Source organism: Oryza brachyantha, chromosome 1, assembly GCF_000231095.2.
Source record: "Oryza brachyantha chromosome 1, ObraRS2, whole genome shotgun sequence".
NCBI classification, from domain to species: domain Eukaryota; kingdom Viridiplantae; phylum Streptophyta; class Magnoliopsida; order Poales; family Poaceae; genus Oryza; species Oryza brachyantha.
Genome location: NC_023163.2, coordinates 21612344 through 21626820, shown reverse-complemented (window position 1 = coordinate 21626820; position 14477 = coordinate 21612344). Strand labels below are relative to the sequence as shown.

General features: G+C 39.3%; 2 protein-coding genes across 3 annotated transcripts; both read right to left on the bottom strand.

The window, feature by feature from the left end:
- Nucleotides 1–204: 204 nt before the first annotated feature.
- Nucleotides 205–5450, bottom strand: LOC102712945 (phosphoethanolamine N-methyltransferase 1-like). The gene is made up of 12 exons (XM_040520060.1): nucleotides 5193–5450; nucleotides 4836–4963; nucleotides 2851–2988; nucleotides 2595–2732; nucleotides 2252–2395; nucleotides 1930–2040; nucleotides 1707–1848; nucleotides 1333–1613; nucleotides 955–1116; nucleotides 811–864; nucleotides 629–703; nucleotides 205–503 (listed from the first exon to the last, which is right to left on the bottom strand). Exons 1-12 carry the CDS (start codon nucleotides 5221–5223, stop codon nucleotides 408–410), a joined length of 1500 nt encoding a protein of 499 aa, XP_040375994.1. The 5' UTR covers nucleotides 5224–5450; the 3' UTR covers nucleotides 205–407.
- Nucleotides 5451–7561: 2111 nt separating this feature from the next.
- On the bottom strand, nucleotides 7562–14028 carry LOC102706153 (putative clathrin assembly protein At2g01600). 2 transcript variants are annotated; one of them, XR_001550012.2, is made up of 16 exons: nucleotides 13640–14028; nucleotides 13405–13474; nucleotides 13118–13215; nucleotides 12779–12917; nucleotides 12575–12702; nucleotides 12356–12448; nucleotides 12189–12239; nucleotides 11456–11521; nucleotides 11301–11366; nucleotides 11108–11188; nucleotides 10945–11022; nucleotides 9500–9691; nucleotides 9350–9425; nucleotides 9144–9271; nucleotides 7785–8269; nucleotides 7562–7683 (listed from the first exon to the last, which is right to left on the bottom strand). XR_001550012.2 is itself a non-coding variant. In XM_006646169.3 (15 exons), exons 1-15 carry the CDS (start codon nucleotides 13727–13729, stop codon nucleotides 7901–7903), a joined length of 1725 nt encoding a protein of 574 aa, XP_006646232.1. In that variant the 5' UTR covers nucleotides 13730–14028; the 3' UTR covers nucleotides 7562–7900. The 2 variants fall into 2 exon arrangements, 1 of the variants encoding a protein (XP_006646232.1); XM_006646169.3 differs by having other exon boundaries at nucleotides 7562–8269.
- Nucleotides 14029–14477: the final 449 nt, after the last annotated feature.

Below are 14477 nucleotides of genomic sequence, written 5' to 3'. Positions count from 1 at the left end.
TAATTATAAATTTAAAAATTAATTTTAGAATTTTTGTTATCGTGGCTTATTTTTCAATCTTAGCATTTAGACCGTGAAGAACGTGTATATAAAAATTTTATTTATAAATTATTTTTTATTTTTATCGTTTGTAAATATGCTAGTTGGCTTACCATCACCCCTTTTGCCTTGACGCAACTGAGCTTTTCAGCTCAACTCAACAAAAGTCGAAAACAATGGGGGAGAACTTTATTTCTTATTTCCAAACACCAACATCGAAAGTTTCACGCAAAGTACGCTGCATGGAATTAAACAACGGGCAACAAAAATAATAACTAATGGCCACACGGAATGAACCCGATTATTTCCCAACACCAACATCAAAAGTTTCACGCAAAATCCCCCCCAGGCTGCGGCATCTAGGTTCATCACTTGGTCGCGATGAACAGCCCCCACCTCTGCTCACCAGCTGAACTCCTTTGAAGTTTTGCCTTCCAACCATTCACAATGTCGTCATAGTCCTCCTGAACATAAGTGAAACAAAGAATATGGTGTGCATACCATCAACAAACAATGGAAAGAAAGCAGCTACTAAACTGGCAGTTAATGGTTAGTTTTGTTCAATGCACCAAGGGATTTGCCAAATCACCTGGCTGAAGTCAGAGACGAACTCATTTTTATTCTTTTCAACTTCAGCAAGCTCCCTCTGTAAAACATTGAGGAACTGCGCAAGACAAGATTGAGGATGATCAGTACCACAGGAAATTATACCTAAATCTCAGTTGAAGAGGATATGAGCATGCAGCCAGTGAGCAAACCACTGTGGATTACCTGATCGGTGCGGTCTTCGGCAACGACATCATGGAAACCAGCATTCTCGAGCATCTGGATATTTTAGCAAAGAGATGTCATAGCTCTCTACATTTTCATAAAAGGAATAGTATTTCAATCATATAGAATGAAGCTAGCAAGCACCTTTCCGTAAGCCTTGACATCGTGAAGGTCGTAACCCCTTTGCTTAATGTAAGCTGCAAACTCTTCTGAAGGTTTCCCGGGACACTTGCAGTAATCGCTAATTAGAACCTTACCCCCAGGTTTGAGCCAGTTGAAAAAGGATTTGAACAGGGAGGGTTTATCCTGCAAAGTACAAAAACAGCACTCATCAGATAAAGGGTAACACATAATTAATGGCAGGTAACTAAAACACTTCCAAGAATTTACAAACGTACACAGGTTATCAGCGCTTGCCTAAAACAGTCAAACTGAAAATATTGAAACCCATAGAGGCTATAGAGCAATAAACCAGGAAGAGGCAACCTACAAATGAGTGGTTAAATAATGTGTAGTACGTACTTGTATGTGAAGGATAGTGTCACGGCTGTAGATGACGTCAAACGTATTGTCTGGGTATGTCTTTGTGGTGCAATCAGCAACTTCAAACTCAACTGAGCAGCTACGCCCAATTGCACGCTCAAGTGCAAAAGAAACCATGTTTATCGAAAGATCGATACCAACAACATGAACATCATACTTTTCAGCCATATAAAAATCACCACCCCCAATTCCACATCCAACATCAAGCACACTCTGTGCAGGTCGAAGATCCAGCTTGTCCACAAATTCTTTTGTAGTCTCTGGTGAATAAAGATAGAAAAACAGCAAACATACATATTATAAATTAGAATATTACTTATTTAAAAATGCCAGAAAGAAATATATCTACTAACCAATTCCACCAGTGCTCACGAAACCTTCTCCAAAGATGCGTTCATACCGCAATATTCCATTGGTTTTGTATTGCACATTGTCCAAAAATTTTTGAAATCCCCGATCTTCTGTCGAATCAACCTTTTGCCATAGCCAACATATCTGCAAGCATGGCATAATTCATCATCAATTTACTTCACCACATGACATGGGTGTATGTTCCCATGCAAGGACAAAAAATACCTGGTTTTGATTTTTCTTGTTTTTCACATAAGCTCCAACACACTTGCAAGTAAGTAGAGAGAGTTCAAAGGAATTCCCAGCTTGATCAAGAGCTTGACACTCTTTAAACACCTATTTTTAAATCAACCTGTTAGCTTTCAATCATCACAAGTTGTCACAAAACAATGCAAGTAACATTGTTTGGTGTTGCTACCCTTCGTCTCCCGAAAAAAAACAATTCCTAGGGATTCAAGAGGCAGGACTAGTAGAAAACCTTGCACTGTTAAGCTCAAGATTGACATTATAGAAGGGAATACAGAAACAGGATAGTTTGCATTCTAACCTTAGTGTAAAACCTTGGCTCCCGGTAATGTGTTGGATTCACTTTCCTCTTCGAGTCTCCGGACTGATGGAAACAAGATTCCCTAAAGAAGATATAGCCACCAACCTTTAACCACTTTACCATTCTTTTTACTAGCTTCTCAACCTACAGTAATAGTATGAGTTAGCAAGCCCAGAAGACATGACAAAAATATATCCAGTTTCAACATGAAGTCAGGTTTTTCTAAATCAGGGTTCATTTTCTAAGACATTCAGATGTAAAAGAAAGATCACAGCAGATTTTAAATGTTTATTTATTTGAAAAATAGGAGATAAGGGTTATTTAAGTACGATCTGCTCATTACCTCCTCGTCTGAAAGATACATCAGCAACCAGTTTGAAAATATCAGATCAATGGAGTTATCCTCAATCATCAAGTCAGGAGATGTGACATCTGCACACATAAATGATGCATTCTTGTGGTGGCCGTTTATGCTTTCATTCTACAAGAAACAATGTAAAGAAACTCTGTGAACCAGACATATCGTTCATGTAGACATAAAGGATGCCAATCATAGTTACGCAACAAAACTAATGTTAAATTGTAAGGGAATGCTAAACCTTCTTAATCACACTTTCAATGAAATCCATTGCAAGAACATGCCCAGCTGTTTTTGCTAGTTCTCCAGTGAAGCGGCCTATTCCAGCACCAAGCTCCAATACTGATTTTCCTTCATATGAAGGAAGTAAAGACAATATCTGCAGAAGGGGTGAAAAAGGAGATATGTCAGAACACAAGTACCGGGAAATATTTTCCAGCATCCAAAAACATGCCCAACCAATGTGATAATGACCATTTTAAAGAGGAAAAGGGTTATTATGGCAATTGCGCGAGAGGGCCCAATCCCATTTTCTGCTCATGGGAATATTTAGACAGTTAGAGTAACACATTCATTCTCATCTGTGGAAAGTCCCCAAACAGTGACAACAATTCAGCTGTGTACCTGAGGAACACATTATCTTGTACGTCAAGGTTTGGTGCCATGTCAAGTGGACACGCAGCTTTGCTGAGATAGATCACTTAGACTCGAGGATACCCAAAAAGTTTGAGTCAACATCAGTCACTCTCAAAAAGAAAAATAGACACCAGACTCTCTAGTCTCTTATCTCCTGTGAGCGCACTTAGGGCTTTCAAAAAAGCTCTAGGCTCATGAGTACCTCAAGCTCGGCTCGTCCTAGGCTTGATTTGAGCTCACTCAAGCCCAAGGCAAATCTTACGAGCTTTGAGAGCCGAGCTCGAACTTCTAACAAGCGTGACTATGCATGACTTTTATTGTTTAGTAACCCTGCATATTGTTAAGCTAATAGATAAATAAACATTAACATGTATCTATACAATAAATTAGCATGTGTTAGCAATATATATTTATCTTGGTTCCTTGTCTACTATTTTATTAATATGATTAACTAGAAAATAATTATATTTTTTCAAGAGGTTGTTATTAAAAGATGTACTATAACAGTAACTATCAAGCTCAGCTGACAGCTACCAAGCTTGAGCTCAAGTCAAGCTTGCCTAGAAGCTCAAAGGTGGAATAGGCTCAGCTCAAGCTTGTATCGAGCTCAAGCCTAGAGAACCGAGCTCGGCTCGTTCTGTGCCCTAAGCACACTTGCATTGATAACTATAGAAAAACTATGCCCAAAAAGGCTAGACTAGCTTGCCCTGGTTCCCCAGAGCAATTTTGTAAAGGGCCAAAGCCCAAAAGCAAATGCATGCTCCCGATTTGCTATTATAGTACTCAATAGAGTGGGCTTTGCCAAAATAGTATCCCCATCAAGGAAATGGTACTCCTACAAAAGGGGTTTTGCCAAAATGGTATTTTGATCAGTTTTAGCTCATTTTCTATTGTTTTATCACAAACTGGACATATGAAAGGACAAATATACCCTTGACACCTATTTTATGACATAACCTGAATTTAAAACAACTTTTAGAACAAACCTTTGATTGGAAAAATATTATCTCACGGCACAAGTAATAAAAATCACATCTCACGCAACAACAATATATTTTGCAAAAGAAAATGAGCCCAAATGCCAAAAACAATATTTTGTGGCAGTGTTATGATGCAAGGATTTGATGTTTATTGTTAATTTTTGGCATTTTTTTTGCAAAAAAATACCTTTTGTTGTATGAGATGTGATTTTTATTACTTATGCCATGAGATGATATTTTTTCAATTAAATGTTTATTATAAAAGTTGTTTTAAATTCACGTAATATCGTAAAATAGACGTCATGGGTATATTTGTCATTTCATATGCTCATTTTGTGATAACACAATAGAAAATGAGCTAAAACCGATCAAAGTATCATTTTTTGGGGAAACCCCTCTTTTAGGAGTACCATTTTGGCGAAACCCGTGACGGAGACACTATTTTACGAAGTCCACTCTATTGAGTAACATAATAGCAAATAACTCCCAAGATCTAGGCAGGTAACAAGTTGGAGTCCGCAAAAAGCCAGTACATTTCACAGAAATTACTGGTAAGCACTAAATCACTAGACAGCCGAGAAGAAATTAGTCGATGGCACTGTGTTATCACCTCGGGGCGCTCTTCCTTGTCGAGATCGGTGGCGCGGGAGTCGAGCATCATGGCCTCGACAGTGAGGTCCTTGGAGTGCTCCTCCCAGTAGCTCTTCTGCGCCTTCCTCTCCTCCACCTCAAGCACTCCTGCAACACAACACGCAGACGCGTCAGACATCACCACCCCAGCCACATCCATCCCCGCAGAACAACGCCTCCGCACGAACGAGATCCGGAAGCCACCCGCTCGGCTCGACCATTGAACCCCCATGGCCCATGCCCCCCCCCCCCCACATCCCCAAAACCAGACCAGCAGTCCAGCATAAACGAGAACAAACGCACGGCGCGCAGAACAGATCCGGCCCGATCTGCTTACCGTTAACAGCGGCGGCGGCGGCGACGTCCATCTCGGCAGGAACAGTTCGTTCAGGGAGATTTTAGAGGTCTGAGGGGGGGGGGGGGTTTAGCGGCGGCGGGGGAGAGGGCGTGCAAGACTAAGACCCCTCGATGGCGAGGCGGGCGCGCGAGAAGCTCCGGGAACGGCGGTTGAAGGATCGCCCGCGCTGCTGCATCCACGGGCCACCGGATCACGGCGAGGTTTTGGGGGTGGGGAGGAGGCGCAAAGTGTGTGACAACGAGTGGCGCGTGAGCGGGGAAGGGGGAGGAGGGAGGGATTCTTATAGGCGGGGGAGTGGGGGAGGAGCGGCCGAGCGCGCGATCAGATCCACCGCGAGATCCGAGCAGGCCAGATTTTTTGGGGGGTGGGGCCTCAAACAGATTCAAAGCGCCCGATTCACAGTTATGAATTTCCTTCATTGCAGGTATTCAGATTTTATGATTATCCTAGAACATAAACATTCATCTCTTGATTGTCATAATTTTACTGATTTTATTGATGCATGCTTCGTAATTGAGGCTAAACCATTTGAAATTTAAACCTCTAAAAGTAACTAAAAGAGATTTTTTTTTACTAAATTTTACTATTTGACAAATAATCTAGATGTGTTTATATTTTAAATGAATATAGTATTTTTAGACTTCTACACATCTCATAAGTTAAACTTGCATTGAATTTAAAAAATATTGAGTTACAATGGACTCAAAACGTAAACGAAGGTAGTGAAAACTTCATTGTATTATAATTTGTTTTGGACATATCTAGATTTATTTATGAATAAAATAATAGTACGTTTTATATTTGTTCAAATTCATCATCATTCAAATAAGCGTTTACTATCTTCATCTTATATTATAAGATTTTTTATTATGTCATATTTACATAGAAACTAAATGATCTAGATATATATATAATATAATTTTTAATGAATAATATCAAAACATCGTATAATATGTATTTGCAAACGAAAGGGCCAAACTGCATATTTATAAATAAAAAATAATTATGAATAAATATATATATATATATATATGTATTTTAACGATCTATGACTACAAAATAAACTTTGATGGCAAAACCTTAAAATTAACTTCAAATTTAAAATTAAAAAATTTTAATTTTTTATTTATAAGTATAAAGTAAAAAAGGACCCGGTGGGAGCGTATATATACGTGTCATACGAGTAGTTCGATTTTTAAACGAATAAATCAGGTTCCCTGTATCGGTGATGGAGCTGAGAGAGTAACGCTTTATAACGGCTTCCCTTCCAGACGGCGCTAATGCACGCTGCCTCGTGTACTCCACACGTGTGGGTACGATCATGAACAAACATGGGCAGAACGTCCGGTAGGTTTACGATACTCTATCGATCTCTCGCCACGTAGAAATCATCGAACAAATCATACTACTGAGTGTCAATTCGGGATCGATCACTCTCCCAGAATCTCCCCAAAAGAAAAGAGATCGGGCACGTGCAGCTGCTCGCCGATCGTCGCGTGTCACCAAGCGAATGAACCAGCAAAGTTGAGAGGTGCATCCTCTTCACGATGTTCGTCGTCTGCTCGTGTCAACTGGACCGTAAATTCATTATAACATTCATTCCATACTTTTTTTTATCTTATCTAAATTTATTTATTTATATATATATATATATATATGTATATATATATATATTAGCATTGATAAGCAGTAGCCATAGATTCGGTCGGCGGAAATGAAAACTCCATAAAAACTAATTAGAGCCGGCCACGGATTATTTGCAGATCAATCCGTGCCCTTCGCTGGTGAGAAAGGATGAAAGCAGCACATTCTTACATCGATTTTGTCCACACGTACGGGTGTAACGAGTAAACAAACATTCACACGTATGGATGAGGTCGCTCACACCGTCACAGGTATGGACGAGGTCGCGAACCCGGTGCCCATGTGATCTGACGAGTGACAGGGAGCATCTCTCCTGTCATCTTGTCGTTGTGCTCTATATAAGACGTAGCTTTGGGGTAAGACAAAATACGCCCCAACCTCTTTTTGGTTTTTTTGTCAAACATTTGATTATTCGTCTTATTTAAAAAAATTTAAAAAATTTTAAAAAAATTAGTCACATATAAAATATCATTTATGTTTTATTATTTAATAAAAATAAAATTATTAATCGTAAAAGTTTTCTGAACAAGACGAAAGAGTTAAACATTGTATCAGAAAACTGAAAAGTTGATTTGTTTTGGAACGGAGGGATTACACGAGTAACACGACATGAATCAGGGAGCATACCAAGGTTACTGGCCTACTGCACATAAATTGAAATTATCTTTAGTTTTCAAAAGCATATACACTTAGCTAGCTATTTCTTTACAAGCAACCTATGACCTTTTTATTGACATGTAACTTTGAATGAGAGAACAAATTGCTTTACAAGAAGAGTCGTCCAAGCCCAGCCGCCACGCCACAAATGGTGGAAAAAACAATACTGCTGCACATGAGGTTTAATACAGGCGTTAGCTACAAAAGAATCGAGCGGCCACAGCCAAAGAGAAGCCAACACAAAAGTAGGTTATCTTATCTATACTGTACCATTGCGACACCTGCAAATCTCACTTCTCGACACACGCAGTACGTAACTCTATAGAGTATATAGACTGAATTTTGCACTGCCCAAGTGCCCATCGCGTGTGTTTAATTGGGTGACCCTATAAAAGTTGGGCGGTTCCGAATGGGTTGGCTTGAGGGTGCTGCATTCCATTTGATGCCGGGAAAGGGCCGAACCCAGCATCGAGGAAGGGGTTGGGTGCCTGAGCAATGCCTGCATGCTGTGGCTGTAATGGTGGTCCGAATGGATTTGGCTGCATCATCAGAGGCATCTGCTGCGGCTGCTGAGCCATGTTAGCCATTTGAACTGATGGTGGGGGAGCTACTTGATTCGACATTGCAAAAGGATCGGTCGCCATGAATGGGTTGGGGGCAGCTGAGCCATAGAGCTGCTGCTGCTGCTGCATATGCTGCCTGTAGACTCCATCGTCGTATAAGCTTTCCAGTGTGAGCTTGTCAAATCCACCGCCCTGTAGACAAAAATAAGAGTGGAAATTTTGGCCTGGTTAGCTAGACCAATAGCAAATACTAATAAAAAGTTACAACATGGTTACTGAACCCAATTCACTGAACAGTTCAAAGATTTAGAACAAATTTCAAATCATAAAATGCCAGTGCAAGAGAAAAGCGTCATTTTCACTTGTGGTTTGGGATGGGAACATTTCATCCCTACGACACAAACATGTAAACGAAAAAAACAAAAGAAAAGAACACCAAAAATCAGAGTGGGGGCAGGGGAAAATCAATCCCTCCAATAAATTCAAAAGAAAAATACGAGTCTCCAAATCGCTAGAATGATGTTGTTAGTTTGCCCCCCAATAAATTTAGAAGACAGATGGAAAACTACCAAGCCCAAAGTTAGTCACTATTAGGATGAGATATTCATAATTGCTAGCATATGAAGAACTTCCTTTCCTTTGAGAAGCAGAACATGTCAGCAGGTCTTTCATGGACTTAAACAGGGTTGTTAGAACCACTTCCCAGATTAGCTCAAGACTCAATGAGGTCCATTCAGGTAATCATGAAAGAGTTTCTAGACAATAAATCATTTACTTGCTATTCAGATCAACTAAAAAGTTACCAATTTTTCTCATAAATTCTTATCTGATAAACATAGATATATGGGTAGTCAGTCATGTTCCTGTTTTCACCAACAATAAGCCAGGAAAGCTTTTCCAGACAGATACCAACTATGTTGGTTTGGGAGATATAGTTAAAGCCGTGTTCAGCCCACAACCAAGATAAGATGGCAGGAGGCCACTAACAGCAGAATAGCAGTCTCCAAATCCAAAGCGGAACATTATACTAACCATAAATATCCTCAGAGAAAGTAAGAAAACCCACCAAATTACTATCCATGGCCAGTGAATTTGTGTTGGTGCTTGGGGTAGTAACAAGAGCAAGTTCCCATCCTGTAGGGTCAAATCCTTTATCTTGCACAGTAGTTGTGCCACTTGTTGAAGTATCACCTCCTGTTATATTGCGAGCAATTTTCAGAATTAGCACAAGGTGCATGATAGGCATCACTGAATTGAAGTATAATAAAATACCTGTAGGAATTATAGCCAAGGCCAAAGCATTGCTTTCCTCTATTGCCGATACACTAGGGGTTGGATCACTTAATCCCTAGGAATAAACATATTGTTAAATTGTGAAAAATGCACCAATGCAGCATGCAGCAAATGGTTTGTTCTACTTACCAATAAATCACCAGTGTCTACGACCTCAACTTTAGGAGGAGGTGAAACTACTTCAGCAGAAGATGGCATTGCAGCAGCAGCAGCAGCAGCAGGTTCTTCAGTTTGTGGTTTCTCCTCCTCAGCAGGAACAAGCTCAGGAGCTTCTTCTGATTCTTCTGGTTTGTATGTCAGAAGTAGTCTCTCTGGAAACTCCTGATGAAATAACAATAATTAAAGAGTTTAACAATCCATTCGATAGATCAGATGATTGTCTCGGTACACATAAACATATGATTATCCTATTTTGGTGCTGTGAGGATCACAGCAAAATTTAAATAAACCAAATAAAAATTTCACTAATGCCAAAACCAATACTTGGATGCTAACTGCTGAATTCAGTTTACAAGAAATATTTCTCTGTTGAAGATAGTAACCAAAGATGAATGAAAAGGTTAAGTAGTTAAGAAGTTTTACTTTAAGCTGCGACAGGCAGAATTATTTTCACTTTGCTCAGGAATAAACTAAGGCTGCATTCGGTGCGAGTGTTGTTAACCGGCACGAAAAACGTGGTATTAGATTAGTACATGATTAATTAATTATTAATTATAAAATTTTGAAAAATGGATTAATCGGAATTTTTAAAGCAACTTTCCTATAGAAATTTTTTGTAAAAAAACACACCGTTTAGCAATTTGAAAACCGTGCGCGTGACAAACGAGGGAATATAGTTTAGTTAGTGTGGCAAACGAACGCGGCCTAAGAGGCTGCATAGAGATGCAGTTGAGAAATCAAAAGTTCTGGATACTAGTAGAGTATATAGTGCCTCGTTATTTTGAGGGGGGATAAGTTAACTTATCCTGGCACAGAAACGCAGTAATAGATTAGTACATAATTAAGTAATTATTAAAAAATATAAAATAGATTAATATGATTTTTTCAAACAACTTTCCTATAGAATTTTTTTGCAAAAAATACACCGTTTAGCAGTTCGGGAAGCGTACGTGCGAAAAACGAGGGGATAAGTTAACTTAGAGGGAGGGGCGAACGCGGCCTAGGTATAATACATGTTCCCTACAAATATTACCGCATTTATTCTCAAACTCAGTGTAATAATTAGTAGATGAGCTGTTTGAAAACGAAATCTAGTAATTTTATTTGGTTCTGCATTAAAATAAAGTTGGATCCAAAAGGACCTGCTGTTGTTCTCAAGATTATAATATTGCCGTTAAGATAAGAAAAAGAGACTGAAAAACAAACAAGAGACTGTGAAAAACAAACATCTTGGAGAAATAAAATACAGCTGCTGCAAAGCGCGCTATGAAACTTTTTTACAGTGGTTTCAAATTCCAATTAAAGATCAATATTGCACATCATTATCAGGGCTGCTACTTGATTAATTATAATATAAGGAGACAACTATAAATGTTTTCTTAAAAAATAGAAGGTTGTTCTAACTAAGTACTTACCAACGGCTCCTTAATTGGAACCATACGTGGTGCCTCTCTCACATACTCCTCCATGGTTGAAAGGAATGACTGTGGTGGCTGGAAAATTTTGAGGAAAAAAAGTATAAACAATTGACTTATCTGATTGTTCAATACAAGAAGTTGCAAGCACAAAAATACTTGCCTCCCTCAGAGTAGGAAATTGGAAATTTCTTGCAAGTTCCAATCCACGACAATTTTCATAGAAGTCCGATAGGCTTCCAGCCTGGAGCAAAAATAAGCTGTCCAGTAAGAGCGCTGGATAACTGTATGTTACTTCTAGCATTGTGATCATCATTGAAATACCACAAATTTCACACAACATCCTTTAGAATCACCTGCTGTCCAGCCCTCCTGTAAATTTCAAGGGCTTTGAGTGCTTCATGTCTTGGCATCTCAAAAAACTGCACAGTTTTCAAGCAACAAAAGTAAATATTATTATGCACAACTTGACAGAACATGAAAACATGCTGCCAATATAAAAATAAATTACCTTGTCGACAAGGTTGATAATTCCATCATTTATTGCACAATAGATTTTGAAGCTTTCTTTGAGAACCTGTGCAAAACAAGGATATTCACTAAGTTACCAAGTTAAATTAATCAAAATAATAATTTCTAAAACTAACAAGAAATTTAATTCATAACACGAAATGGAAATTTATTTCCTAAAAGGAGAGCAATCGGTTTTGTTTTCTTATGACCAGAATGTTATTCCCAAAAAAAAAACACCACGGACGCTTTTGCTTTCTTATTTGACTAGTGATATCAAGTTATGAACACAAAATAGAATGCACAATATACTTAAAATTCTGCCCAAAAATGTGATTTTTTTTTCTGCCCGGATACATTAAGATAGTATGCAAATATAAAACCATTTTAACAAAATAAAATTTCTAGGAATGTACTCCACAAGGCGCCAGTAGATGATCACAATTTCGTGTACAAAATATTGCAAAAAGATATGCACTAACAAGCAATGACATGAGTGAAGAGATGGCACATATACAGTACAGAACAAAAGATGTCCATATTCTAAGAATAAACCAGTTCAAAGTAGGAACAGATCAGTTATATCAACAGGAGATGGCTCTTCATTCTGACAGATTATGAGGTGCCATGTCAACTAAGATGTTTACAATAGAGTGGTTGGGTAATAAAAAGAAACATGTTTTCATCCAAAAATAAGAAATGAGAAAACAATGGTGGCAAAAAACAAAGCTTACCAGAGCTAGAGCATACTGCACCAAATAATTGCTATTTGCAGCTCCTTCTGGCTGCATGAGAATAAAAAATGCTGTGTCAAGACGTCTACTTAAAAACAGACTGAAAATTAGATGTTAGAATGTTTATTTTTCCACTAATAATCCAAACTGGCAAAAGAGAAAATCACCCGACATCCAATAAGTCGATATAGTAACTGTTGCAGTGCTGGTAATTGCTCCAGCAAGTCTGGAGAATCTAGTTCTCTGGTTCTACTGTGGCCCTGAAAAAGACACAATAAGCAGAATTCAACAAGATAGAAAACAATTGACAAAATGTTGTAACTTTTATTATAATTATGGTAGCTAATTTGACTGCAATGTTAAAATGAAAATGACAATAACCAAACCTTTTCAGGCCCTTGACCCTGTTTCGACAAACGCTCAGCCTCAATATCATACTTTAAGACCCTGAAGCATTCTAGTCTTTCCTCCAAAAACAAGCCATATGTACGAACCCATGAAGAATAGTCCCAAGCTGGATATAAATTTATGTTAGAAATAATGGGAATTTAGGAGGAGGTACTAAAGAAAATTGATACGGCTCTACTAACCAACAGGGGTGGAATCATCCTTGAAATTCGATAATTGCAAAATCCGCACTCTTTGTGTAAAAGTAAGAAACTCTTCACGGAATGTAGGATCACCTTCCCGGAGAAGCCTGTGGATCACCACAAGTGTCTTCAGTGCAACCTACATAGTGCATGAAATAATGCTACATTAATAAACGTGGACAAATGAATACATGCAAATAGAAACAGAACACTGAAAAGTGTCTGGATATAGTCGATTTGCTGTTAATGGTTGCAGGAAAACAAAAGTTCAGGAAAAGCGACCCATAATCATAAAACAACATTAACACTGAAATCTCATCAGGAGTGCAGGGTGCTTACAATCCAGTTCCGGGTTTTGGCGAGGCGGCGAGCAAGAGCATGAATGCAGTAGGCGACGTCCGCCCGAGGCCTAGCGATGGACGTCGCCGCCACAATCTCTGCAACACAACCACCACCAACCCATCAAACACCAAACCCAAGGGAGAATGGGGAAAACCACAACAGCGTGTACCCTCCATCCCACCGAACGATCTCGCATCCGATTCCACGCACGCTAAATTAAGCACACCAAAAAAAAATCGCAAGCGAGGATATAGGATACTGGGAGTGAGGATGAATCAACGCACTGCGCAGGTGGCGCTCCTTGGGCGGGCACTCCACGTGATTCGTGGCCTTCACAATCGCCACATCCAGATCCTACAGAAGAAGAGGAAAAAATCGCAAACCAAGATAAATCCCAACGGAGCAATAAACCACAGATCCAAATGCCTCCAGTCTAGACTCATCTGCGGCAAATTGCATGAACCGAACCAACTCGCGCCAGAGAATCGAGGGGTGGGGAGGAGAGAACTCGATCCGGACCTTGAAGTCGGAGTTGAGATTGGCGAGGCTGACGGTGGTGGTGTCCTTGAGCGCGCCGTACGCCTTGCGCCAGCTCTGCAGCGCCGACATTCTCTGCTCCTCCGCTCGCTGCTCGCCGTCGGCGGCCGCCCCCGACTTCTTTTTTTTTTTTTCCTCTCCCTGTCCCCCACTTCGCTTCTGATGAATTTTTTTTTCCCTCTCCTCTCCGCTTCGGTCTGATTCGATTTCGGCTTTCCGCCCTGACGGTGCGCGGCGAGATTGCTCGATGCACGGAACGGCTAATAAAGGTGGCTTACTAGTTTTTTGCGATAGTGCCAAATGTACATGAAGGCGCGGTGTTACCTTTTTCACGCCTTGTGAAGTCTGACGAGCGGAAGCATACAGGATATTTTCTCTTTTCTCTGTTGATGAATGAAATAGAGAATAAAATCACTTCTCGGTTTTAAGATTGCACTGGCAGCTTTGAAACAGCCAACCAATATTGTTCGTTCTAGTTATGCTTATGTTTATAAGTCAATATTTAAATTTTTAATTTTAAATCTAAAGCTGATTTTTGATGTTTTTTTATCTTATTTTATTATTCAGTTTTGATATTTAGATCGCTAGAAACACATACATACAGTTTTTATTCATAAATAGTTTTACCCAAGCATGTTCATGTAAACGGTTTGTTGAATTGTTGATCGGGCTGAATCTCGTATTTTTGTACTTAGTATTTTTTTTCAAGCCTAATTCAAATGCAACGAACAAAAGAGTCAACCTAGGCCAGCTGCCGCTCCTGTCAAAAGCAATAGTGTAGGAGCTGGTTTGATTACCATTCAGTTTCCATGGAAGTGTT